Source organism: Onychostoma macrolepis, chromosome 04 (assembly GCF_012432095.1).
Source record: "Onychostoma macrolepis isolate SWU-2019 chromosome 04, ASM1243209v1, whole genome shotgun sequence".
Lineage (NCBI taxonomy): Eukaryota > Metazoa > Chordata > Actinopteri > Cypriniformes > Cyprinidae > Onychostoma > Onychostoma macrolepis.
In genome coordinates, this window is record NC_081158.1 from 33005063 (window position 1) to 33030722 (window position 25660).

Here is a 25660-nt window from a genome sequence, read left to right on the forward strand (position 1 = left end):
TGTCTGTTTCATTTCTTCTGCTGCTGATGGCGAGACCCTTTTTTCTACCTGTTTCAATTATCACCTCCATCTTGCTTTTCTGTGAAGTCGATGTTAATGAGATTTACACTTATTTTTACTCTGACGTGAGAAAGTCTCACTCTGAGGTGTGTGTGTGTGCGCTTGCGAGAAGATGACATGATGTTCACGCAGGTCTCCATCTCCATTACTTCAAGATAACGCAGAGCACGAGATCTGTGCTTGTCTTGATTGCTTTGTTGCAGAGATTTAGAGAGAAAACGGTTGATGTTTTTGCAGTTATGTGGCAAAAGAAATCAGTAGAAAGTAAGAGATTGAGTTGTTTGGGGTATTTAAGGTGTATTAATTAGATGTGTAATTGAATTTTTGGACATTCAGCTCCTCGTCGTCAAGCCATAGATTCATGTTTCAGGCTGCATTGCGTTTTAAGGCCATTGATTCGTCTTAATCAGCCGGACAATGAAGGTTTCCAGAGTATCGACGGTTGTTGAGATTTATTCATCTGCCCCGTATGAACCACTTACGAAAGACAGTCGAGACACTGAAAATAGCAGTATGTCTTGTCTTCTAATGTGCACAAAATCAATTTTAAAATATATATTTTTTTTAAATAACTGACATTTTAATCGGACTTTCACAAAAGAAAATCCTTTTTTTAACCATTTTAATTAAATAATAATAAAACAATAAAATACATTTAAATACAGTAGTTTTAATTTGCACAAAATAATTTTTAAAATATTTTTAAAAATGTCCACATTGTAATATATTTTTTGTTTGAACATTTTATAATTTTATAAATTTTTTCTTTATTTTTCATGGCATTTTTATAGCATATTTTATTTCAGGAATTTAATAACATTTTTATAATGGTTTTTCATACTTTAAGATTGAAAGTGTGGGTTTAGTGGTAAAACAGGAGGAGTAAGTAGTAAAAATAAATAGTTATTGTAAAATGTAAAATTTTAATTGGACTTTCATATAACTATTTTAATTCAAATATTTTAAATATTTAAACGTTGCACACTAACTGTACTTTATTTAATCTAATGTAAATTATTTTTTTTTCCCTTAAAAGTTTTTCTTTTATGTATATATATCTTCAAACAAAAAAACTATTCTTAAAAATCACTAACTGGTTCAGTGATTTTTAGTAAAGCTTTGATTTAAACAATACTTGCCAAGAATCTTCATTTTCATGGTTTCAACTAAATAAAACTAGCGGGAGATGCAGTGCTAACCTAATGGTAGTGCCCAGTTCTGTTGCTCCTGATCTGGTTTTAACTTCTGTTCGCATGATTTCACACAGCACTTGTTACGAGAGCCAGACGCAGTCACTTTCACTACACGGCGACACGTCTGCGGCGTTCGGTCTGAAGTGCCCTCGTTTCTCATCGTCACAGTGCAAGCTCATTAATTTGCGCAGTCATTTTTTCACCCTCCTCATATTTCCTCATTCTGTGGCACTCTGTTGATGTATGAGGCCGGTGTGTGCTGTAATAGTGCTCGCTGTGCCGTATAAACTCTGACTAAAGCGTCAGACGCCCTCCATTACTGAAACAATTAACCGTGCAGTTACTGTGTATTTGGGTGTTTCTTCAACTACTTTTAGAAAATAAACTCTCCTACAGTACACTTTTCACACTATCTAGGTTTTCAGTCACACTTTCTAAAATGACCAAGTTTTAAAATGTTCAAACAAATATACATGTAATATTTAATCATATTAATTGCAACTGTAATTGGATATTACAAAATATTCTTAGTTTTAAAAAAAATGTATTTGATTATAAATATTTTTCACACAAAACATTTTGAAATAGTTAAATTATTTTTTATCACGATGTCTTTGTTTTTTCTATGTTGTTGTTTTTTTCATTTTTAGAATTTATTTTGATATTTATATTGCAAGTCTAGGTTTAGGGGTAAAACAATTCAATCTAAACAGTGCATTTGAAATTTAGTAAAATTACAATTTGAAATGCAATTTAAATTAGTTGTATTAGCTTTATTGTCTGGAAATGAGTTCATCACATTTTTTTTTTTTTTTTTGCACAAAATAATTTTAGAAGAAAAAACAAAACATCCAGATTATAAAATGTTCATAGCTAGAATTTTAGTTGTCCTAAATACACTCATGAAATTGAATAATATTTGTACAATTTGAAATAATAATAATAATAATAATAACAATAATTACATCTTGATTGGAAATTACACAATAAAAATAACATAAAATTAAATTGAATCAAAATAAAATAAAATGTCACAACTTAATTGGACATTGTAGCAAAAAAAAAAAAAAAAATTTATTTATTTATTTTTCAAAAAATTGTTTAAAATAAAAATCAAGTAAAAAACACCCTTAATTATCTACATATATTAGCATTATGATTGCAGTATATCACAGCTAGTTTAGCTGAAGGTTGTTGTGCGACAGATTGAGTCGCCTTCAGCAACGTCACAACCTGCCAGACGTCCAGCTGAGATGAATCCGACCCGTGAGGCGGTGGCGGGGTTTAGGGGAAACTTTGATGCAAAAACTACCAGCGTCAGTGTAATTAAACAGAAAATAATGTGAGCCGTATGTCGATCAGTGTTTTCATATATCCAATATCTTGAGGCTAGTAACTTTGCTCTATAATAACACCTTCACTCCTTTCTCGTATTATTTCTCTTATTTCTTCTCTAATGTTTCCCTGCTGGAAAATCCAAGTCATATCAGCTCAAGTTGGTCATCTAGCTTAACTAACCAGGTCAACCTTGATCCCACCAGCATGATGACCACCTAGAAACCATATAAAACCAGTGTCTAGAATCAGAAACTGGTTTTAGCTGGATTTTCCAGTAGGGTTGCCATTAATCTTCTTCATTTCATGTTTTTAACCAGTGTATACCATAAAAAGCTGGTTTTAGCTGGATTTTCCAGTAGGGTTGCCAAGAATCTTCTTCATTTCATGGTTTCAACTAAATAAAACCAGCATCTACCGTCAGAAGCTGGTTTTCCTGTAGGTTTGCCGTTTATCTTCATTTCATGGTTTCAACCATATAAAACCAGCGAAATCTAATTTTAGCTGGATTTTCCTGAAGGGTTGCCATTAATCTTCTTTATTTGAACGTTTCAGTTAATGACCACCTAGAAACCAGATAAAACCAGCATCTACCATGAGAAGATGGCAACCCTACTGGAAAATCCAGTTAAAACCAGCTAATCTTAATCATCTTCATTTGACGGTTTCAATTAATGACCATCTAAGACCATACAAAACCAGCGTCTACCATCAGATGCTAATTTTAGTTGGATTTTCCAATAGGTTTGCCATTAATCTTCTTCTTTTGATGGTTTCGTTGTTGAATGCGTGTCATAACTATAATTTGAGTTTTCAAAACCCCAAATGACTATTCAGTTCATTTTCTTTCCTTTTTTCTGTTTTCTAGCCTGAGTTGTGGGAAACTTGTCCATCCTGTCTTAAACAGGTAACGCTTTGCAGGGATCTCTTCTCTCATCCGCTTCTTTTGAGCCGTGGAGCCTCCATTCATCTCTGGTTGTTTTGCCATTCTGTCCCATTAATTCTGCTCAAACACTAACCCAAGGCGCTGTTTGAACTGGATTGCCTGATATCCTGCTATGCATCACTAATGTGGAGATATGCAAGATTTATGTGTGCCGTCCGATTTGTCATACCCACATTGAATATGAAACATGAATCTCCTTGTGTCGAAGTCGCTCTCAGTCAGTAATGAATTATGTTGTCCTCTGTCGCTTCGGCAGGGGTCCCGTAATCCCACGCATCACGACGAGACGGAGCACTTCGAGTCTGTAAACAGTCCCGTCAAACGCTGGCCGGAGATGAAACACTCATTCGTCTCGAGTCGCAGTTTAACACGCAGCGCCGTGGGGCTCGACGTACACGCGCCTCCGGTGGCCCCCCGTCAGATCCAGAGCGATGCCATTTTGATCGTTTCTGGCTTTAAGTGACAGGCCTTTGACTCTTTAACGTTAAGTTTGAAGCTTTTTATGACTGCCGTCAAAACGAATCGCGGCATTGGAAATGTCCCTGAATGTAATGCGCGTTAAACCACTTAACTGGGACAAAACTGTTGTTCTGAAAGCAAGCAAGACGGGGAAAGTTCAGCTGCTTCCTAAACGTGTCCTAGAGGCCTGCTATCCTCATTCTGGCATTGTTTTTCAGGGCCAAGATAACCCCCAAAAAAACCTAGAATGTTGCTTTACCTGTCTCTTTTTAGGGAACATCTGGGATACAAAGTAGGACAGAAATTGAGGCGTTCAGAGCAGGGTTAACATCGTTAACTAAAAGTAAAGCCATAAAATAAAAATAATTTAAATGAATTAAAAGAACGTGGGAAAAAAGGAAAATAATTTATATATATATATATATATATATATATATATATATATATATATATATATATATATATATATATATATATATATATACATACATATACTGTATATATATACTGTATATATGTATGTATATGTGTGTGTGTGTGTATATATATATATATATATATATATATATATATATATATATATATATATATATATATATATATATATATAAAATATTTTAATTAATTTAATATATATTTGCCTAATACTAATATATGTACATCTATATATATACACACACACGTATACACACACACACGTGTGTGTGTGTATATATGTGTGTGTATATATATATATATATATATATATATATATATATATATATATATATATATATATGTGTGTGTATATATGTGTGTGTATATATATATATATATATATATATATATATATATATATATATATATATATATATATATATATATATATATATATATACATACACACACACACACACACACACACACACACACACACACACACACACACACACACACACACACACACACGTGTGTGTGTGTATATAGATAGATGTACATATATTAGTATTAGGCAAATATATATTAAATTAATTAAAATATTTTACATACATGTGTGTGTATTAGTGCTGTCAAACGATTGTCAAGTTTTGTTTACATTATGTATGTGTACTGTTTATATTTATGTATATTAAATACACACACATACAGTAAATATTTTGAAAATATTTACATGTATTTACATGCATACAGTATATTTTGTAATATATATCAAAATAATTAACAACACATTTTTCATGAATATATACATGCATGTTTGTATTTATATATACATAATATACACAGTATACACACACATATTATGTAAACAAACTTTTAATTTGGATGCGATTAATCGTGATTAATCATTTGACAACACTAATATATATACTAAACTAAATACAGTAACTTATGAAATGAAAAACAGTAAACTTTAAAAACTATAGATATATTTAAAAAATAACTAAGAAAAATGACAAAAACATATCAAATTTGCTGAAGCTTTATCTAAATTATAAAGTAGAAGAAAATATAAAAATTAAATCTAATTCAAAATATTTTACAAAAACTAAAATCGTATGTCAGTGATATTAAAATAACACTGCTTCAAAGTCCTGTTTTAGAGGTACAGTTTAGCTTTACAGTCATTAGTTATCATGAAATCTAAATGGATCTTTTTTTAATTAGATGTTCTTATTTTGAATTATTCATATTATTTTGAAGTTTTAAAAAAAAAATCTGAATATTTTATTTAAAATGTATAACTTTGCTCCACTGATTTGACTGAAATTACTTTCATTTCTGTATGACATCACAAATCCCCTTGAGCGACCATAAATGTGCATCTTTTTTTTTCCAATCAAAATGAGCTCCCGCCCACATTTTGCTCATTAAATGTCTCAGTTTACTTATAGAAATACAACAGGTGACATTTCTTGATGGCTTTAAAACCTTTGAAAACAAGAGCTTGGTAATGTTTCAGACCTAACATTGCAGGTCTAAACAGACACATGCAGACAATCTGACACCAATTTTGTGATATTTTCTTAACGTTCGTCTAGGCCTCTGAGTTTATCCTCCTCAAATGATGCTGCTGCAAATGAAAATGATGAGTTGAAGGGCGTGAGAGACAAATGGTGGCAGACAGAGAGTTTTAAAGCCTAGCATGACTCACACGTTTTAGCCGATGACCTCCAGTCGAGCCGGTGCCCAACCAACCCACAAACCCATCTGAACGTCCCCTCCATCAATTATCTCTGGATTCGGCGCGCTTTAGCCACTCCACATGGGGCTAATTTCACACTCGCTGCCACTCTTCCTCTAAAGACGCCGTCAGATGTCAGCTGAATGATGGCCGCCGGCGTGGCTACCGAGCGCACGCTAAAGCTCATTATTTGAGAAGAGATTAATTAATGAACGCTAATAGCCGTGTTGAATGCTCAATTTAATTTGAGATCAGAGGCCTGGAAGGTCGTACTTGGATCTGTGTGCTACCCTGACCCGGCCACCCTGTCCACCCTGTCCTTCCTTAAATGAGTCCGGGGTGGAGTACAATGTTTTGTATTTTTTGTGGTGCTGGTGTGTGCATGACTGCTGACTGTTTTTACCATCTCACAAAGTGTCTCTTTGTGTTTGTTTCCAATGCAAAATCAGATGCTTGTGTCAAACAGCGAGCACACATGCAAATGATGTTTGTTAAAGAAATAGTTCAGCCAGAATGTCTTCATTTACTCACCTTCCTTTTGTTCCAAACCTGTATGACTTTTTTTTTTTCAGTGCAATTAAAATAAGCTTCAAAAAGCACCCGAAAGCACCATAAAAGTAGTCCAGACAACCCGTGCATGTCATTTAAAGTCTTCTCACGTTCTATCAAAGATATGTGCGGCAAAAAAAAAAATATTGGTCTCTTCTGACTTTTTTAAAGTTTAAAAATCCTTGAAACAAGTTAACTTTGCTTGGGAAGCAACATTGAGATAATCAAGACTTGTTTTCATAGATGATATCTTGAATATGAGTGTATTTTTCTTGAACAAAATACACTTTAATGGAGTCATATGATGCTTTTTTAAAGATCATTATTTTGTGTATTTGGTGTAACAGAATATGTTGACATGCTTTAATGTTCAAAAAACACATTATTTTTCAAATTCTGTACATTATTGTAGTTCCTCTATGCCCCGCCTCTCTCAAACGCGTTGTTTTCTACAAAGCCTTTCTGATTGGCCAGCTGACCCAGTGCATTGTGATTGGCCGAACACCACAAGTGCACATCGGAAATGTAAAGCCCCTTTCCATAATCGTGAGCTTCAGCTTTCAAAGTAAATATAAAGACAGTTAATAATGTTGTTAGTTTTACCATCCGTTCAAGCCAGAGAGGGGAACAGAGTCTCGTGACAGACACAGTGATGATGCAGTACACAAGCCGCGGTTAAGACAGCTGACATGCTATGATTTCTGACGGGCTGTACACTCCGCTGTGATGTGAACCTTGTCTCCTCACACACACACACAACACATGTTACTCTACACTGCGCATAACTCCGCATTTGAACAGTCAATAGCAAATACTTAAACTAATAACAAAACATACTTACAGTCGCTGATTCAGAAGCGCCAGATTGTCATAGCTAAGTCAGAATTGACCTTTTTTTGTTTTTTTAGAAATAGCCTTTGTTCACAGCCAGCCTTGTACTCTCCTAGGTTCATAAAACGGTCATCCATAAAATACGTTGCACAAATTCGAACATTTGGGTTGTGCTGTTCTGTTGTAAACAAATATTAACCAATGATTCCTAATTACATCTACTTTCGGAAGGCCAAATACAGTGCTTTTGTTTTCACATAGAAACACACAGCGTCTCCCTGACATGGCTGCATCAACACTACTGCGGTTACTGAAACCACGCCGCCTTTCTTTGCGTGAACATTTGGGCAGCATTACACACATATTTCCACATTGTGACGTAGACATGGGGGCGCGTAAAACGGGGGCGTTTTAGCCCGATCTGGATCAGCCTTCTCTTTTAGATGGAATAAATCCTTTTGTGGGAGACTTTGAGCTTTGTAACTTTGCAGATCTAAATAAATTGAAAACAAGAAATCGCATCATATGACCTCTTTAAATTCAATTATATTTCAATGTTGGCCACTCAATTAAGAATCAACAATTAACTTTTTTTTTTTTTTTTGGTAGTGAACTGAATGATTGAAAAGATCCAACTCATTAAAAAGATTTGTCCTCCGAGAGCTGGGACAGATGTTAAGATTTTCAGTGAACTGCTTCTTCAGTTTTGGTCTGTTTTTCACACAAAGCTATTGTATGACATACAGTAAGATGACTTGGGATACAGTGCTTGAGTCATACGGGCCAATTTTATGATGCTTTTTTGCCTTGTTGGAACTTGACATCTTCAGTTCTCCTTCACTTTCATTATACTGAAAAAAGCAGCCAGGATATTCTTCAAAACATCTCATTTTGCGTGCAACTGAAGAAATAAAGCCACACAGGTTTGAAACGATGTGACACAGAAGTCAGTTTTGAATGAACCGTCCCTTTAAATGGACAAACATGCATTTAACCTCCTGATGCAGTTTGTGGGGCGCAAATAACAGACTGTTTAACTGCTGCTAGTATTCAGCCTTTTGTAAAACAGAAAGTGTTTTCCTCATGCGACGTGACCCAGAAGCCAGACAGCTCTTATTTTTTACCCTGGTGTTCTCTCCTCTCCCTTGCTCCAGATAGCAGCACTTTCCCTAGACGTCGTCGCTGTACCGTAGCGTGGAAATATAGGCCAACCCTACGGGACAGAGCCTCCCAATTGAGCGTCTGTGTGCCACGGGATTTCAAGGGTTTATGGCCGTATTTATTGTGTTTTCTCTTCACTTTCGTTAAATAAGACGGTGGTGTTTGCTTTACAACCTTGATTTTTCTGGCGTTGGGTTTGCTTTTGCCCTTCAGCTTGACTGGGTCATAAACTGCGTCTGCGGTATGTCAGAGCCAGAGCTGGCAGGCCATTTAAGGTTGTCAATTGTGTGGGAGTAGATCAGCGGAGACGTGAAGTGAGTAATTGCTTTGATGCATGGGGCCTGTCTCCTCTATTTCTCTCTTTCTCGTTCTGTCTCAATGCTGAAGTGCTCTGGCTTATTAAAACAGCCGTTTAGAGTTCTGAACTTCCTGAGTGTCTCGCAGAAGCTCCAGAACTTTCCTCATTTATCTGCACAGCAATCTCTCTGCCTTCACGGAGTCTTCTGGTTATTTTAAATCTGATGTCAGGTGTGGCTTGCTGTCAATTTACCACAAACAGTCTTCTTTAATTGGTAAAAATGAATTGGTAAATAGATCTGCAGTCTTTTTTTGTTGAAGCAGTTCTTCTTAAAAATGTTATTTGTGCTCCAGACTAGATTTCTATCATGCAAAATTACTTTGAATCCTGCAACGAATGCTGGGAAGTTGGCAGCAGAATATGTCATTAAATGAATACTGTATGTCAGTCTTCATGACTCCGGTTTTAAATAAATTATAAATGCAAATAATATTCATCATGTAGCTTTGAAGTTTGCATTTTTGATTCTGAGCAACAGGTAAATCTGTCATGTTTTCTCAATGCATTGATTAAAAATCCTGCCAATTCATATGCAGTAATCTTGATATATGTGTGTTCTACAATATGTTTACATTTTTATTTATTCATCACATCAATATACATGTGAAATAAATACATGTTCAAAAATTCAACAGAATTCATGAAAATTAGATTTAAGGACCCTTATTTATTTTTATATATATATATATATATTAGTGCTGTCAATCGATTAAAAAATTTAATCGCGTTAATCACAGTCATGGACTGTGATTAATCATGATTAATCGCAAATTTAAAATACTAGGATTTACCTGTAAATGTGTTGAAAAAGAAATGCATGAAACTAGTTTAAGGAAACAGAACCTTTCACACTTCCGCCAGGTATGAGACATAATCCTTATTATTCTTTTGTTTTTATTCAGCCATTATCAGCCTTTAAACTGGCAATAAAACGTTTACCAAGCCACATCGCTTCAATCCCAGCATACATTTACCCAACTATTATCAAAAGTATTTCTAAATAAATACAAAAAATAATTTTCTTGCGCCCTTACGTGAAGTATTATGACAAAATGCATTATGAAGAAGAATTGGACCTGTTCTGCAGCTGCATTAGAGCTAATATTAGCATCATGCTACATAAGACAATTTATGAGATTAATAGTACACTTTTACTCAGAACTCACTTCAAACCACCATTGAGTGTTTGTAATAACTTCCTTTTACAGTCACGTGTGGAATTTGGTCGTTTACTGTTGTTAAAATATTGCTATTTATAGCCTTTTATATCGCTGCACAAATTAGCATTTCAGATGTACACATTCAAACTCAAGAAAATCACATACAGGCCATGTCTATCGTAATCGTGTGTTTATTATCTAATATAATCTATAGTGTCTGTTGTCATGTTTATTTCTGCTGCTCTGCTGAAACTCACATTGTTTGTGATGTTACAACCGCCTCTCTGTTCTTAAGTTGCCAGGTATACATTCCAAGTATAATACACATTAGTAAAAGGATCTATTTTATTTGTCTATATACACTTTCGGCGGCCACGGTACATTATAAAAGTAGCCCAAAAAACCACAACCCGCTCTGTCATTTGTCCCGCGACTGTATTTTCAAAATAGTCCTCTTGTGCCGTTACCCTGGCAACACTGGTGCTGTACCCTCATCACACAATGATAGATAACCTTCCGCGCTGCGATGACGGGAAGAAGTTGGAGTCAAACCTTATCAAACAATTAATCTGCGTTAAAAAAATATTAACGCATTACATTTTTTTGATTAATCGCATGTATGTATATATATGTATGTATGTATGTATGTGTGTATGTATGTATATTCACATAAACACAATTATATTTATATAGCACATAAATATTAAATAAAATGTATTTAACAAAATCATAACACAATTTTATCATGAAAACGTTTTTTTAGGACCCTTGATTTATTTATTTATTTTTACATTGTAACATTATTTTAATGACATTATTTTCTGTATATGAACCATGGTGACTTTGCATGCAGAAAACAGTTTACTGTATCTAGCTATTACTGCTTTTCTGTTTTGTTTCTTTACTGTAAAAGCTTTTGAGTAAATTATTGTCTGTAGTAGTCGACAGCATGCAGTACATACTGTAAGTAACCCAGAATCTTCCCATAAGTCTGAATGATGTACAAATTAGATTAATTTGTGATGTTCCTCCTCTTGTCTTCCCCTCATCTATTCCAGACCAGCGACCAAAGCACCAGCGGCCGAGAAGAAAGAACGTCCAACCAGCACCATGAGTGAAGCGTCGAACTACACGGGCGGCTCAGACTATACCACACATCCCAGCAGTCCCACAACCAGAGTGAGTCACTAACTCACTCACTCACTGACCTTGGCCTAGTTCCAGCATGACAGATTGGACTGTCCCATCATGCATCAATAGCATGTTACACAATTATTGTCCTCATTAGTGCACATTTGCTTCATTGCCTTTGCTCTGTGATGTTGAGTTGATATAGAGTATCATAAAAATGCAATGGGTTAGGATGGGTGACTAGTTGTTCAGCTAGTTAAAAATCCATCTCAAGCAATCATTGATGTTTTTCTCTGCACCTTCATTTGATCTTAGTGTTTCCATCATGCATTTTTAATAAATGCAATAAATTGTGGATGGTCTCTGAGAGGTTTCTAAATCAGACTCATTATTCAAGGCTTTCAAAAGACTAGTCGACTTGTCATTCAGACAACCCACTGAAAATATCATTTTGCATATCCCTAAACTCTGTATAACACAAAAACACCCAAACAAGATAAACAATTCATGAATGGCTGTGGCTCAGGATGCCAGCGTTTCTCAAATAAATAAATGAACATGCATATGCACACAGTATGTACATATATAAATTAGGGCTATCAAGCGATTTAAACTTTTTAATCTAATTAATTACCCAAATCAAATTTGGCTGAGAAATCTCCCACCCCCAAAAAAAAAAAAAAAAAAATTAAAGTAATTTTTTGTGTTAAATGAGAAAAGTATCAAATAGACAAAAAGTAGCTTTAGAAAACAATATTTTATTTTATTCAACACAAAAAAAAAATATTTTCCAGAAGCTGCATCTGAATTAGTATTTAGGTATATTTGCAGACCGTTTATTGCAGTTAGGTGGCAGGAATGCATTTACACTGCATTTACAATTGCATAAATAATGTCACAAATGTAACGGGTTTTTAAATGCATTAAACTATACATTACAATTATAGAAAATGAATCAATCATATAAATGAAAAACTTCAAATAATGAATAAAACACATATAACGAATACATTAAATTATAAATTAAAATGCCCCATCGGGACAAGGCCACGGAATCAGATAAGCCCTTTACACAATCTGACATGGCTGCGGTTGGAATTGAACTGCGGGTTTCGTCTGGCCAGAGGAGAACTGACCCTCGACTGAGTCTGGTTTCTCTCAAGGTTTTTTTCTCCATTCTGTCACAGAGGGAGTTTTGGTTCCTTGCCGCTGTCGCCTCTGGCTTGCACAGCTGGGGACACTTAATTTCTAGCGATTATCGTCAATTTGGTTGCACAGATACTATTTTAAACTAAACTGAGCTAAACAATGACATCTCTGATTTCAATAATGAAATGCCTTTAACTGAAAATTGAGTGTTTAATCTTATCATTATACATAACTGACACTCTATCCTCCAATTTCATACTGTTAAGTGCTTTGACACAATCTGTATTGTTAAAAGCGCTATATAAATAAAGGTGACTTGACTTAATTAATTTGTAATTAGTTAAAAAGTATTTCATTCTTTTTTTTTTTTTAATTAGTTTTTCAATTAATTTTGAAATTAATTAATTATTATTTAATTTTTTTATAAAATGATACTCTAAATAAGAAACTAAAACTGCCAGTAGATGGCGGTAAATGTCTTGGATAATGAGTGAGTCATTGAGTCATTCATTCATTCAATTAATTCAAACTGCTGATTCATTTAGAAATTAAGTAAATGGTTCTCTTTACGAATGAGTCATTAAATCATTGTTTCTCCTGATTTGTTCAATTAGTTCTGCTGTGCCCTTTATAGGTAATATTGTCATTGGCAAAATTGAGCAAAAACAAACAATATTGTGTCTAAAATAGAACACAATATGAACTTCTAATTTATTGACCTGTTGTTGAATTGAATTTATATAAATATCAAACAAAAACTCATACAGGGGCATTAAATGTGTGTTAAATGCCTTAATAAATTTAACGTGTTATTTTTCCCTAATTAATTAAAATAATGCACTAAATCCTAGTGCTTATATAAATACAAATACATGAACACATACATTCATAAGGCTAATTATTTTCTCAGATAACAATGTCAGTTTGTCTCGGAAGATGCTAAGATGATGAAATTTTTCATTCTAATTAGGGCTGCACGATATATCGTTTCAGCATCGATATCGCGATATGCACATCCGCGATAGTCACATCGCAGGATGTGCGATTTTTGGTATACTGACCGTTATATTTATACTGATCGATTTCGCGACAGCTATCGCATCACGCCACCCCGCGACGCACTGTCTTCACTGGACGCGAAAAAGCGACCGTTGCAAATCCTTTGAACTTTGTGTCAGTACGTCATAAAAAGAATGAGGGATTTACTCGCAAGGATTTGCCATGTCGCGCCGCATCCAGTGTAGACGGCATCACTGATTATAATGGGTTCTATTGTATTTTGTCAGCGCCCTTTGTAGACACGGTGAGAGTCACTCAGATATATGTGAACACTGAATTCCATTCAGTTCCGTGTCTATTTGTGCCTGAAATGACACATACGCGCGGAACTGTCAAAATGCATGTCTCTGCAAGTATCCTTGTAAACACAGTTGCTTATGGCTTAGGTGAAGGTAAAAAATTGATAAAGAAAATGGATAGTATAAGCTCACAGCAGTTTAATGTTCCTAAGGCTTTCAGTGTCATGAATGTTAATCAAACAGCAAAACACAGAGAAAAATCACTTTTGTAGCTTTAACAGATTTAAATAGTCAATAATTTATACAGTGTTATTTTACATTTGATTATTCAACCAGTATACCCGAATACTGTTAGACTTACTGGAAAAAATATAAAGCACTATTTATTTATTTTATATCTTTTTTCTATTATATTTATCTATGTTTGTAATTTGTTCATTTTTCTATGCTGATTTACTCATCTACAATATTTTTTTCCAAATAGAGCTTTTCAAGTCATCTGGATTTTTTTTATTTTATTTTATTTTTTTTTCATATCGCAATATATATCGCAGAAATACAAAATATCGCAATGTGAGTTTTTTCCAATATCGTGCAGCCCTAATTCTAATGATTTATTGTCAGCATTTATCATTGGAGGGCTCGGTGGACATGAACAAAGTCCAGAGATCAGCGACTTGCTCATCTGTATGATTGTGTCTCATTAGAGCGAGACCAATGACAGATTGTTCCCGTGTGTTTTGGCTTCTGTTAAGCAGTTTTTTAACTTTCTGAGAGTTCATAAGTGCTGTTGTTTCATAATGCATGCGCTAAACGACTTCACTAGTAAGTTGTAATTATTTACAGCTCCATTGTTGAATAATGTATACAGGCAAGCTTGAGCCCTCACAAATGTCGTTTCTGAGAATTCTCTCCTCTCCCCCTGTTTGCAGCTGTCCAGGTCCTCAAAGAAAGTCCACAACTTTGGCAAGAGGTCCAACTCCATCAAGAGGAACCCCAATGCCCCGGTGGTGAGAAACGGCTGGCTTTACAAACAGGTTTGTGGCTCCAGCACTTCTACAAACCATTAATACACCTTTGCATATGTGTGAGAGAATCTCATGTATAAATGTACACAAAAACATATGTAGCATTGTAAAAATTATAAGTATTTTTGGCAAGTTATTTTTTATTTAATTACTTTTTTTTTTTTTTAGCATTAAAACATAATTTTTATGACAGTTAAACACATTAGGACATTGATTCTCATTACTGTAATACAGTAAAAAAAAAAAAAATAATAAAAAAGTCTCATCAATCATCCCCTTCTGATATTTTATTATTTTATTTATTTAAAATTTTGATTTATTATTTATTAGATATAATTTTATTTATACATTATTATACTTTTGCTTTGCATCATGGTACTTTAAAGTACATCAACAGGAAAAAAAATATGAATTTTTGGACGCTTGAGGTGTTTTTTTGCATAACATTATTTTCATGACAACATTCTGGCATATTTTCTTGATTTTTTGTGTGTATGTGTATGTATATATGTGTGTGTATGTGTGTATATATTTTTATTATATATTAATATAATTATAATTGTATGTTTTATTATTTTGTTTTCATTACGGTACTGATATGCATTTCCATGATATTCTGATGTACTTAAACAAAAAATGTATATATAGCATTATGAAAATTATATTTTTGGACCCCTTCAGCCATAGATTCTCATTACCGTAATGCAAAATAAAATAAAATAAATAAATGACAATTAAATTTGATCTTTTATTTTATTTATTCTAATTATATATTAATATAATTTTGTTTTGCATGATACTAGTGATATGCATTTCCTTAGTACTCTAATGTATTAAACAAACTAAAATATCATGTTTATATCACAGTACATGACCAACTGAGATATAAGTTATCAGTTGAACAGTTTTGATGGTTATTTAGTTGCTGATGGTCACGTTTTCTGAGATTTGCCTGCACTTAAAAGCTTTTCCATCAAACGCTTCATCTGCCTGTGGTTTTATGCAGGCCATGCACGACTCCACAAGCACATTTGTGCTTTTGCATCATATTTTTCACAACCGCTTCTCATAAAAGGCAGATGAAAATAAACACATAAAGCGTTACGGCCGCATAAGTTGAGCTTTGTGTGTGCGATCGCTGCGCCAGCGTTCCTTTGAAAGCAGCGTGTTTCCACAAAAAACACGACTTCAGAGGTGGTCTCTCCTCTTTCCCAAACATCCTCCATCAAAGCTGCTCCCACAGCACAAGCAAAATCATCAGGCTTTGTTGTCTGAATTAAAATTTACATGCTTACACGGTGCAAACATTAACACAACAAACAGTAAAACACGAGGGAAGAATATGAATATGATTCATGCCTCAAATAAATGAGTCGCCTTAAAAAATAAAGAGAGTTTCCGTTCTGGAGAACAGCAGCAAACAAAGCAGAGATATATTTGAGGAAAATAAGCATGCATTGGAAAGGGGCGGGCTTTCTGTGCTGCACTGTGATTGGTGGGCTGGTTTGATTGACGGCTGCTGTGCTGCTGGATTTTGCAGGACAGTACTGGAATGAAGATGTGGAAGAAGAGATGGTTTGTTTTGTCTGACATGTGCCTCTTCTACTATAGAGGTGAGTCAAGCTTCTCTGTTTACAAACACACTTTATTAACATACCAGTGTGTCTGATTTTTCCTGTTTATGTGTGAGAATTAATCAATCTCTGAGCACTTTCTGTTGACTTTTGCTGCAGTGTGATCAAGTGACACATTTGCCCTGCTATCTGTGGGTTTTACGCTTTGTATTTTTCAAATCGTAGCACTATATGACTACTAAATGGATGGTTTCTACTATAATGTGCTTTTCCAAAAGTTTTTTTAGTGATCTCAATAAACTTTGCGAGTGCAGTAAGAGGGGAAGGATTCACAACACAATGATTCTGATTCCACATAATGATTTTGAATCAGTAATGATTCAATTTGTTTCTTTTGATTCCTTTTGTGGTTCACTCTGAGTGATTCAGTGAGTGAATCATTAGACTGATTCAAACTGGTAACACGGGAATTGAAAAGTCAGTCTTTTTTATTGATTTGTTAAAAAGAACTAGTTCATAAGTCTTTTTTTATAATTCTACGATTGTCAGTTGTAACTTACATAATGGATAATTTACTGTCAGCCAGTCATTATCTTGATATTATATTATCTCAATAGAATTACCCTGATGAGGTTTATTTTGCACTAATGATCATTTGACTGAACATCTCCCTTATCATGGATGGCTACTGAACAAGTAAACAAATAAATGGATATAAATGTTGAAACGAATGTAACTTGTTTCTCTGTTCAGTTATACAGCGTTGCCATTGACGGTGGTCACTATTTCAGTGTTATTTTAGTATTGTTGATATACTATTTTATTATTTATTCACATTTTAAATGGTTTTTTTTTTTAGTTTTAGTAATTGTGTTTTATGCCTTTGTCTTTTTATTAAAAAAATTATTATTATAATTTTTTTAATAATTCTATGTTGCTTAATTTGTTTTTGTTTCAGTTTTAGTCATTTTAGTACTTAAACATAATTTCAATTTGTGTGTGAGTGTGTGGATATTATAGAATAGGCAACATTTCATTTCAATTTTAGTCATTTTAATACGTCAGCCTTTTTTTGCATTTCTAGTTTTTGATTTTTTTTTTCATGTAATATTGAACATTTTTATTTATTTATATTTAAATATTTATTTCATTTTTATTTCAATTAACTTTTTTCAAAAACTATTTTTATTTCAGTTTTAGGAATTTTAGTACACTTCTCATTTTCATTTGTTTTTCATATAATATTATTATTATTTAAATATATTTATGTTTTGCTTTATTTCAATATAATTTTACTCAGTATAACAAAATGTTTTTTTTTCAAAATCTATTTTATATAGTTTCAGTTTAGTTTCTCAATAGTTAGCACTATTCAGCAATATTTGACTGTTAAATATTGTGATTGACCAATCAGAATCAAGTATTTTATATAATAAGCTCTCACAGTATACACAATGAGGGAGATGCATGGACAGTTTGAGCCCGAAGGTGTCTCGTTGGACGGATTGTGCTGCATGCTGAAATCTCTTGAGGACGCTCTCTTAGATCTCCATAAATTGTGCAATTAAGCAGTCCAGCAGTGCAATCAGATCCTTTCACAGCCGGACCCTTGAGGACCGAGGCTGTTTATTGGCTGACAAAGAAGACAGAGCAGTATTCTAGCCACGCAGCAGACATGCTCAGACTGTCTGTTCATATCCTTCATCTCCCTGCGAGTCCATATCGACGGCTCAGATTAAATGTTGCATGTGGATGTCAGCGATGAAGGACAGGTGAAGCTCTGAACGGCCCTGACCGAACGATGCCACTGTGAGCAGAGGAGGGCAGATCACTGACGCCCCCTGTCTGTGTCAGCTGCTACTGCAACGCTCATCGTGCACTAGCTCATTGGTTTCGGTCACAGTAAGATCATATGTAAGGCATGCGATATCTAATCACACATGGAGTTTCTACAGATTTTTATGAACTCTTATTTTCACTGACTGAAGTGTAAAATATTTGTAACTAATTTAAAAATGGGGATATGTGTTAAAATCAACATGAAATAATAATTAACTCATCTTGTTTAGCATGACTGGCCACCAGTGCACGTTGTACGCATTATGAAATTTGGCCAATTAAAATAAAGTTTTGCCTTTTATCTAAAAATAAAAATGAGTTGAGGTGGTGAATAAGAAATTTTGAATGTCAGCTAGGTTTGGGAACTAAAAACACAAAAACAAAAAAAATTCTAATTTTGGAAAGAATAAAATACACTACTGTTCCAACAGTTTGGGGTCTGTAACATTTTAATGTTACAAAAGATTTTTTAATTAATAGAATCCTGACAAAAATAAAAAATAATGTATTATGGTCTCCAGAAAAATATGAAGCAGCACAACTGTTTTCAACACTGATAATAATCAGAAATGTTTCTTGAGAAAATCAGCTTTGATCACAGCATCGGTTACATTTTACTATATATTCACATAGAAAATAGTTATTTTAAGTTGTACTGATAATATTGTATGATTCATAATATTACTTCTTTCAAAAACATCTGAAAAATCTGACAATCCCCAAACCATTGAATGGTAGTTTTTGTTTGTTTGTTTGGTTAGTATTGTTGTTTTATATTTACTGTATTTATCTCGCCTTTAAAAAAACTGAAAAGTCATTAAAAAGTGTGTAAACACTTTTTTTGCAAGAATTGTTTGCCATTTTTATTATAGAACATCTTTCATAATTTGGCAGTATGATTATATACCTTGGCAGTATATAATTTTCTTTTTACTAAATATTTCTTCCTCTAAAGTACTAAAGGAATCATTAAGGGAAAATATCCAGAACAATTGTTTACCGCCCCAGTCCTAATGACTGTTGGCTGAGATTTTGTGCAGAATTGTTTGAGTTTTGTATCTGCTGCTGAACTTCCTCTGAGCTTTGATTTTTTTATTTTTTTTTTGGCAATATCAGTATGTGGTTTCCCTAAAGCCAGCACGCCGAGTCTGATCTTGACGAGAGAGCCGATCATCTCTCTGTGTTTGTTTGCTGTCAGTGATTCAGCGCGGCGTCTGCTGTGAGCCACCGGCAGGTTTCTTCACTTCTTAACGCCGCCTCACGGATCTGAGCCGCACACAGTTCTCCAGAACTCAGTGTGTGGGATGTTTCCAAAATGCAAAACTTGCTCCATGTAACTTTTAAAAGACAATTGCATATCATAGTGCTGAAATATCATTGTCTTCATTTGTCTCTATGGCAGAGGAATAGCAAGCATGTTAGTCTGCTGAGTTTGCATCACAAGAATGTATATTGCCCATATTTTGGGTTAGGAATTCAATCTACTTAACTGTTAATAAACATGCATGGACATGTTATAGATATACGGAGTGACTCTTTCTTCAGTTTAAATTATGCCAGTAGATTGTGACAAGTACAAATGACTTGTCTTTAAGAAGTCGATTCCTTCAAAAACACTGATTCATTCAGGACTAAAATATACTTTTATTCAGTCAATCACTGAATCTTTAATGCAACCAATTTGATTCATTCAGGGACAAAACAAGTGAATGTGTTTCATGAGAAAATGATTGAATCTTTCATTCAACCATTTCAGTTCATTCAGGTATGACACAAGTCTTTGTGAGTGAGAAGTTCATTGACTCAATCTATTCCTTTCAAAACACTGACTTATTCAAGAGCAAAACATATTTGTCACCTGTAAATGATTGAATCATTTACTCAACCGATTCGATTCATTCAGGAATGAAACAAGTGACTGTCCTTATGAGAAAATGATTGAATCTTTCACTCAACCAATTTGATTCATTTAGGAATGAAACAAGTCATTCTTTAGTAGAAATTGATTGATTCTTTCAGTCGACCGATTTGATTAATTCAGGAACGAAACAAGTGACTGTCTTCATGATTAAGAAATTCATTCATTCACTCAAAACACTGACTTATTCATGAGCAAAATATATTTATCATCTGCAAATGATTGAATCTTTCATTCAAGCGATTCTATTCATTCAGGAATTAAACAAGTGATTTCATTTACTTCAAAAACACTGATTCATTCAGGAACATTCGGGAATATTTTTATCACCAGTAAATCGTTGAATTATTCACTCAGCTGATTCAGTTCATTCGGGTCTTTAAGTGATTCATCGAATCATGTTTTCAGCAGATTGATGTAAACACACTGATTCATTCATTGAAACGCTATCAGGAAAGCCACTACTGTTCTACGGTTAGTTTTGTTTTGACTTCATTTGGAACTGTTTTTGTTGGCAGAGCAAAAACAGACATTAATTGGTTTCAGGCTGCTCAGTATTGACCTTCTGTTTATTGAACTGTTTATTAATTGTGCTGTTGGCCTGAATTTCATTTGTCTTGAGACGTGCTGTTATTCCTCTAAGAAGTGATCTGACGAATGATTAAAAGGCGGGTTTTGCAAATAAAATTTGTGAATGTTGAAAATAATGAATGGAATAATGTCTGTTTTTGGCATTATTACACTAATAGTAACGGTTAACACAGCTGTCACTCTGAATTGACTCTGTCGGCAAGCAACTCTTGACAGATTGGTCGCAGTCTGCAATCAAAATGATAGAGTTCACATTCAAGAACAGTCACAACCTCATTGACACGCTTGGATGCACACAACCCTGCAGTTTTCCCATCAGCCCCGCCGGACTGTCTGTTTACCCAAACCCCTGCTGAAATAAACACCCAGTCATCAGCTGCAAGTTTAACAGGTTCCCTGGCAGCCGGCTAATATATGCTAATGTTCTCAACGTCTCTCTCTTTGTGTCTTCAGATGAGAAGGAAGAGGGAATCTTGGGAAGTATCCTCCTGCCCAGCTTCCACATCTCCATGCTGTCTGTGGACGACCACATAAGCAGAAAATACGCCTTCAAGGTCAGAGACGCATTCAGAATCTCTCAAACGTGGCCATATTTTACATGTAAATGTGGTTTGGAAGAGGGCAGATGAATAAAAGTGTCGAAACAGTCGATAGATGTTTACTTTTAGCTTTATTGTTATAAATGAACGTTTTTAAACCGTCGTCACATGCTTTTTCTATCATGTGAAACAAGCACCTGCTATTTTATAGGCCACCATTTAAAAAAGTAATTTAAATTTAATGTCATTATGAAATTTGAGGTTAATTCTACACATTTTTAATATTCAAACATGAACTAACAATGAACACTTTATATACTACTTTTTAAATGTTTGAGGTTGGTAAGATTTGTATTTTTATTTTAAAAGAAGTCTCTGATGCACATCAATGCTGCATTTATTTGATCAAACAAAAAAGCATTAATTAAAATAAAAGCATTAATTTCTTTTAAAAACAAAAACTTACTGACCACAAACTTTTGAACATGTATTTATAAATGAACCTAAACCTAGATTAATAAACGCAATAAAAATGTGGTGTTCATTGTTTGTTCCTGATACCAAATGTTTTACTTATTTAATAGCTTATAAAGACAAACCTTGTCACTTTTAGGAACCTGACTATTTCCATTAAAAGCATTAGAAATATTACGCTGACTTCAGGCCAGCAAAACCTTTTAGTATCAACATGAGAATTAAAGTTTAGACAGATTTAGTCTCTCTCTGTGGGGTCGGATCGGTGTGTTCACTTGTGAATTTAATGAAGTCTTGAAAATAACATCCTGCTCAAGGGCGAGAGTTTGGCTTCAGTAAAACAATTATTAAGTTGAGTTAGACCAGTTTCCTGACACAGGTTTTTGCTGGATGGCACTTTTCAGCTGACGCTGCATTTTTGTGTCTTGTTCTGTGAGAGTTTGTGTCTAGGTGGAGTCATTTACCTATTAGTGCAGGTATTTTCATGTCGACTCATTGTTTTTTCTCGATCTTATTCTCTATTTCACAATGGTGTGGCTTGTCCTCCGTGAGAATTCATGAACTCGAGCATCAACATGTTTACTGGATGGAGCTTCGCTAATATGGTGAGTCCTGCTTATTTTATTCCTGAGTGCACAATGCCACATTAACATACTTTACCGCATTAACCAGAAAATCAATCGCATCAATCTTCATCCTTTCATTATCTAGACCTTAAAGGAACAGTTCACCCAAAATTTAAATTTACATTTGCTTAAAATGCACTCACCCTCAAGCCATCCAAGATGTAGATGAGTTTGTTTCTTCATCAGATTTGGAGAAATGTAGCATTACATCTCTCGCTCACCAATGGATTCTCTGCAGTGAATGGGTGCCGTCAGAATGAGAGTCCAAACAGCTGATAAAAACATCACAATAATCCACACCACTCCAGTCCATCAGTTAACAGCTTATGAAACACCTGTGTGTTTGCAAGAAACAAATCCATCATTATAAGACATTTTTAACTTCAAAACGTTGCTTCTGGCCAAAATACAAGTCCATAATCCATAATAAGGACTCATATTTTAGCCAGAAATTATGGTCTAAAGATAAAACATTTTGATATATTTGTTTCTTACAAACATGCAGGTTTTGGTTTCACAAGATGTTAACTGATGGATTGGAGTGGTGTGGATTACTTGTGGATTATTGTGATGTTTTTATCAGCTGCTTGGATTCTGACGGCACCCATTAAGAGTGTGTCTCATAGAAATGTATTTTGTATGCTGCCTATGTAGACTGAAACATCTCACTAGGGTTTATAACAGAGTTCTTGCTAACTATTCTAAAGTGTTGAGTGTTTGCTCTTTGAAGCTTATGTAAACTCTTGTGAAAGACGAGTTGTAATATCCAGACAAAAGCTGTCAGAGTTGAGCAGTCAGACAAACTCCTGAGGGGCTCTGAACGATGGGGGTCTGTCAACTCAAATCCTCCTGACAAAGATCTGCTCACTTCAGAAAGACTACTCAAGCCTTATTGCATTTTGTGCTGCTGACACCAGCTAGGACACCCAAAGCGGGTATTTATTGGTATTCACTGTCCACTCTTTTTTCCCTCAGGTTACTGTGTTGGTTTTTCACAACTAGGCGACGCATCCAAACATGCGGACGTACTATTTCAGCACTGACACAGCCAAAGAAATGGAGTCCTGGATGAAGGTTATGACGGATGCAGCATTGGTCCACTCTGAGCCAATCAGAAGGTCAGAAAACGTGCTTCAGTTCACTCTGAACCAATCAGAAGGAAAACATTAAAATCCTTTTGTACCACTTCAATGACATTTACAGTGGTTAATTTCAGTGTTTGTTTTCCCGAGTTAGGAGTGCAAAAAAGCAAAACAAAATATGTAATTAATAATATAAATGATTTAAAAGCAATAATAAAATAAAGAGAAAAATCTGAAGTTGTTTTTTATGATCAGTAATACTGTCAAAATACTAATTATTTTTTAATGCAAATTAATACATTTTTTAAAGCAAAAATAACAAAGAAAAAAAACTAAAGTTGTTCTTTGTGATCAGCGATAATGTGAATTGTTAATCGTTTTTATATAAAATATATTTTACTCAATTTGTTTTTCAGGGTTAAGAATTGTTGTTGTTTTTATTAAGCAAAATAAAATAAGTTATTAATAAAAAATAACTGAAAATTTTAAGAGAAATAAAGTTCTTTATGATCAGTAATAATGTCAAAATGTTAATATTTTTTTAAATGTAACTTTTTCCCCCCAAGTTTAAGAAGCAGTTTCTAAAAAGCAAAAGAAAATATGGAATTAATCATATAAATAATTTAAAATCAATAAATTGTTGCTTTTTTTATAAAATATATATTTTACTTAATTTTCCAGGTTAAGAATTATTTATATTGTTGTTAAGTTGTCTTTAAGCTGCCTCAGTAGAAATCACTTCAGCGTTTCCTCTTAACTCTTGGCACTCTTTATAACGGTGCTTTTGTCATACCTTTTTGAGTGTCTAGACTAGAGTCGCTTCTATCCCGAGAGAGTCTGACGAGCAGAGATTTTCACAGCTTTATAAGTGCAGAAGATGTTTTTGAAACTGTGTGTGTGTCTGTTTGTTTCATTACAGCTTTTAGCACAATCACAGATGCTGAAGAATTCTCTCAGACTTAAACACTTGCTTTTTTTCGGCAACAGGATCACAGCTGTGATTGAAATTGAACCACAGCTCACTTTTCCTAGAAACAAAGTGACTTTTATTAAGAGACACAAATGTTTGGTCAGAAAGAGCTTGCTTTTATTTAGTGTTCCAGTGGTGCTCTGTATCACGTAGTTTAGTTTGTGTAGTAAAGCTCTTTAGAAATATTATACATTTAGAGCAGATGAATAGCTTGTTTTTATTCTGAAATGCTGGTTTTCTTCTCACTCACTAGCTTTTCGTTCTTTCTCTTTCTGCAGGCTTGAGAAGGTAAAGGTTGACTCACGCTGCCCTCAAGAGATGAACAACATGCTGAATCACAGAGTCCTGACCCGACCCGAGATCCAAAACAACGAGAGAAACCGTGAGACGCTCCACCAGGAGGAGAAGAAGCAGAAAGCCGTGGACAAGCAGGAGAAGGACGGCAGGGTTAGCGTGCAGAAAGATGGAGAGCGATACACCCTCCAGAGGGACGCAGACAACTACACTCTGCACAAAGACGCTCAGAGACTCGCTCTGCAGAAGGACGGAGACCGATACATGCTGCAGAAAGACGGAGAGAAATACGCCGTCCACAAAGATGGAGAGAAGTACCTGCTGCAGAAGGACGGACAGAAGTACACGCTACACAAAGACGGAGATAATTTCACGCTTCAGAGGGAAGGCGAAAAATACGCTCTGGCGAAAGACGGCGAGAAGATCCTGCAGAAAGATGCAAGATGCAAAGACCCGGAGAAACCCGTCCCGCCGCCGAGGGAGGGCGAGAAATACGGCTTCCAGAAAGAGGGCGCTGTGGAGCGGCCGCTCACCAAGATCAACAGCATCAAACTCCATCCGGCTCAGGCGGCAGCCATCGCTGCGGCCGTCTCGTCCTCCCGACAGCTCCAGAGCGCAGCGGGATCCGGTCAGTACAAGCCGGCCCAGGTCAACGGTTCTGGGGAACGAGGAGGAGACAGAAGCCCCGGAGACATGAGCAACACGATGCCCCAGAGGACGACGGTGCCGCCACAGTCCGCAGAACCAGAGCGAACCCTGAGCAGAACCAACTCCATGCAGCAGCTGGAGCAGTGGGTCCGCACGCACCGCACACGGGCCCCGGATGACGACACCAGGAGGTGAGAAATAGTGGTTCATTTCAAGCTAATATTGCTTATTTTATTGCTTTATTCATTTTTTTTTTTGTGTGTGTGTGTAAAGTTTTATTAATGAT

At 34.9% G+C, this 25660-nt stretch overlaps 1 protein-coding gene across 17 annotated transcripts in view; it reads left to right on the plus strand.

Annotated features, from left to right (window-relative positions):
• The window catches only part of plekha5 (pleckstrin homology domain containing, family A member 5), a 165129-nt gene that overhangs the window by 103377 nt on the left and 36092 nt on the right, over window positions 1-25660 (plus strand). For all 17 annotated transcript variants that reach the window (XM_058773568.1, XM_058773569.1, XM_058773570.1 and 14 more), the window contains exons 5-10: window positions 11272-11392; window positions 14724-14828; window positions 16360-16432; window positions 21195-21295; window positions 23383-23498; window positions 24711-25565. In XM_058773568.1, coding sequence (XP_058629551.1) covers window positions 11272-11392; window positions 14724-14828; window positions 16360-16432; window positions 21195-21295; window positions 23383-23498; window positions 24711-25565 — 1371 coding nt within the window. The remainder of the gene's footprint in view (window positions 1-11271; window positions 11393-14723; window positions 14829-16359; window positions 16433-21194; window positions 21296-23382; window positions 23499-24710; window positions 25566-25660) is intronic.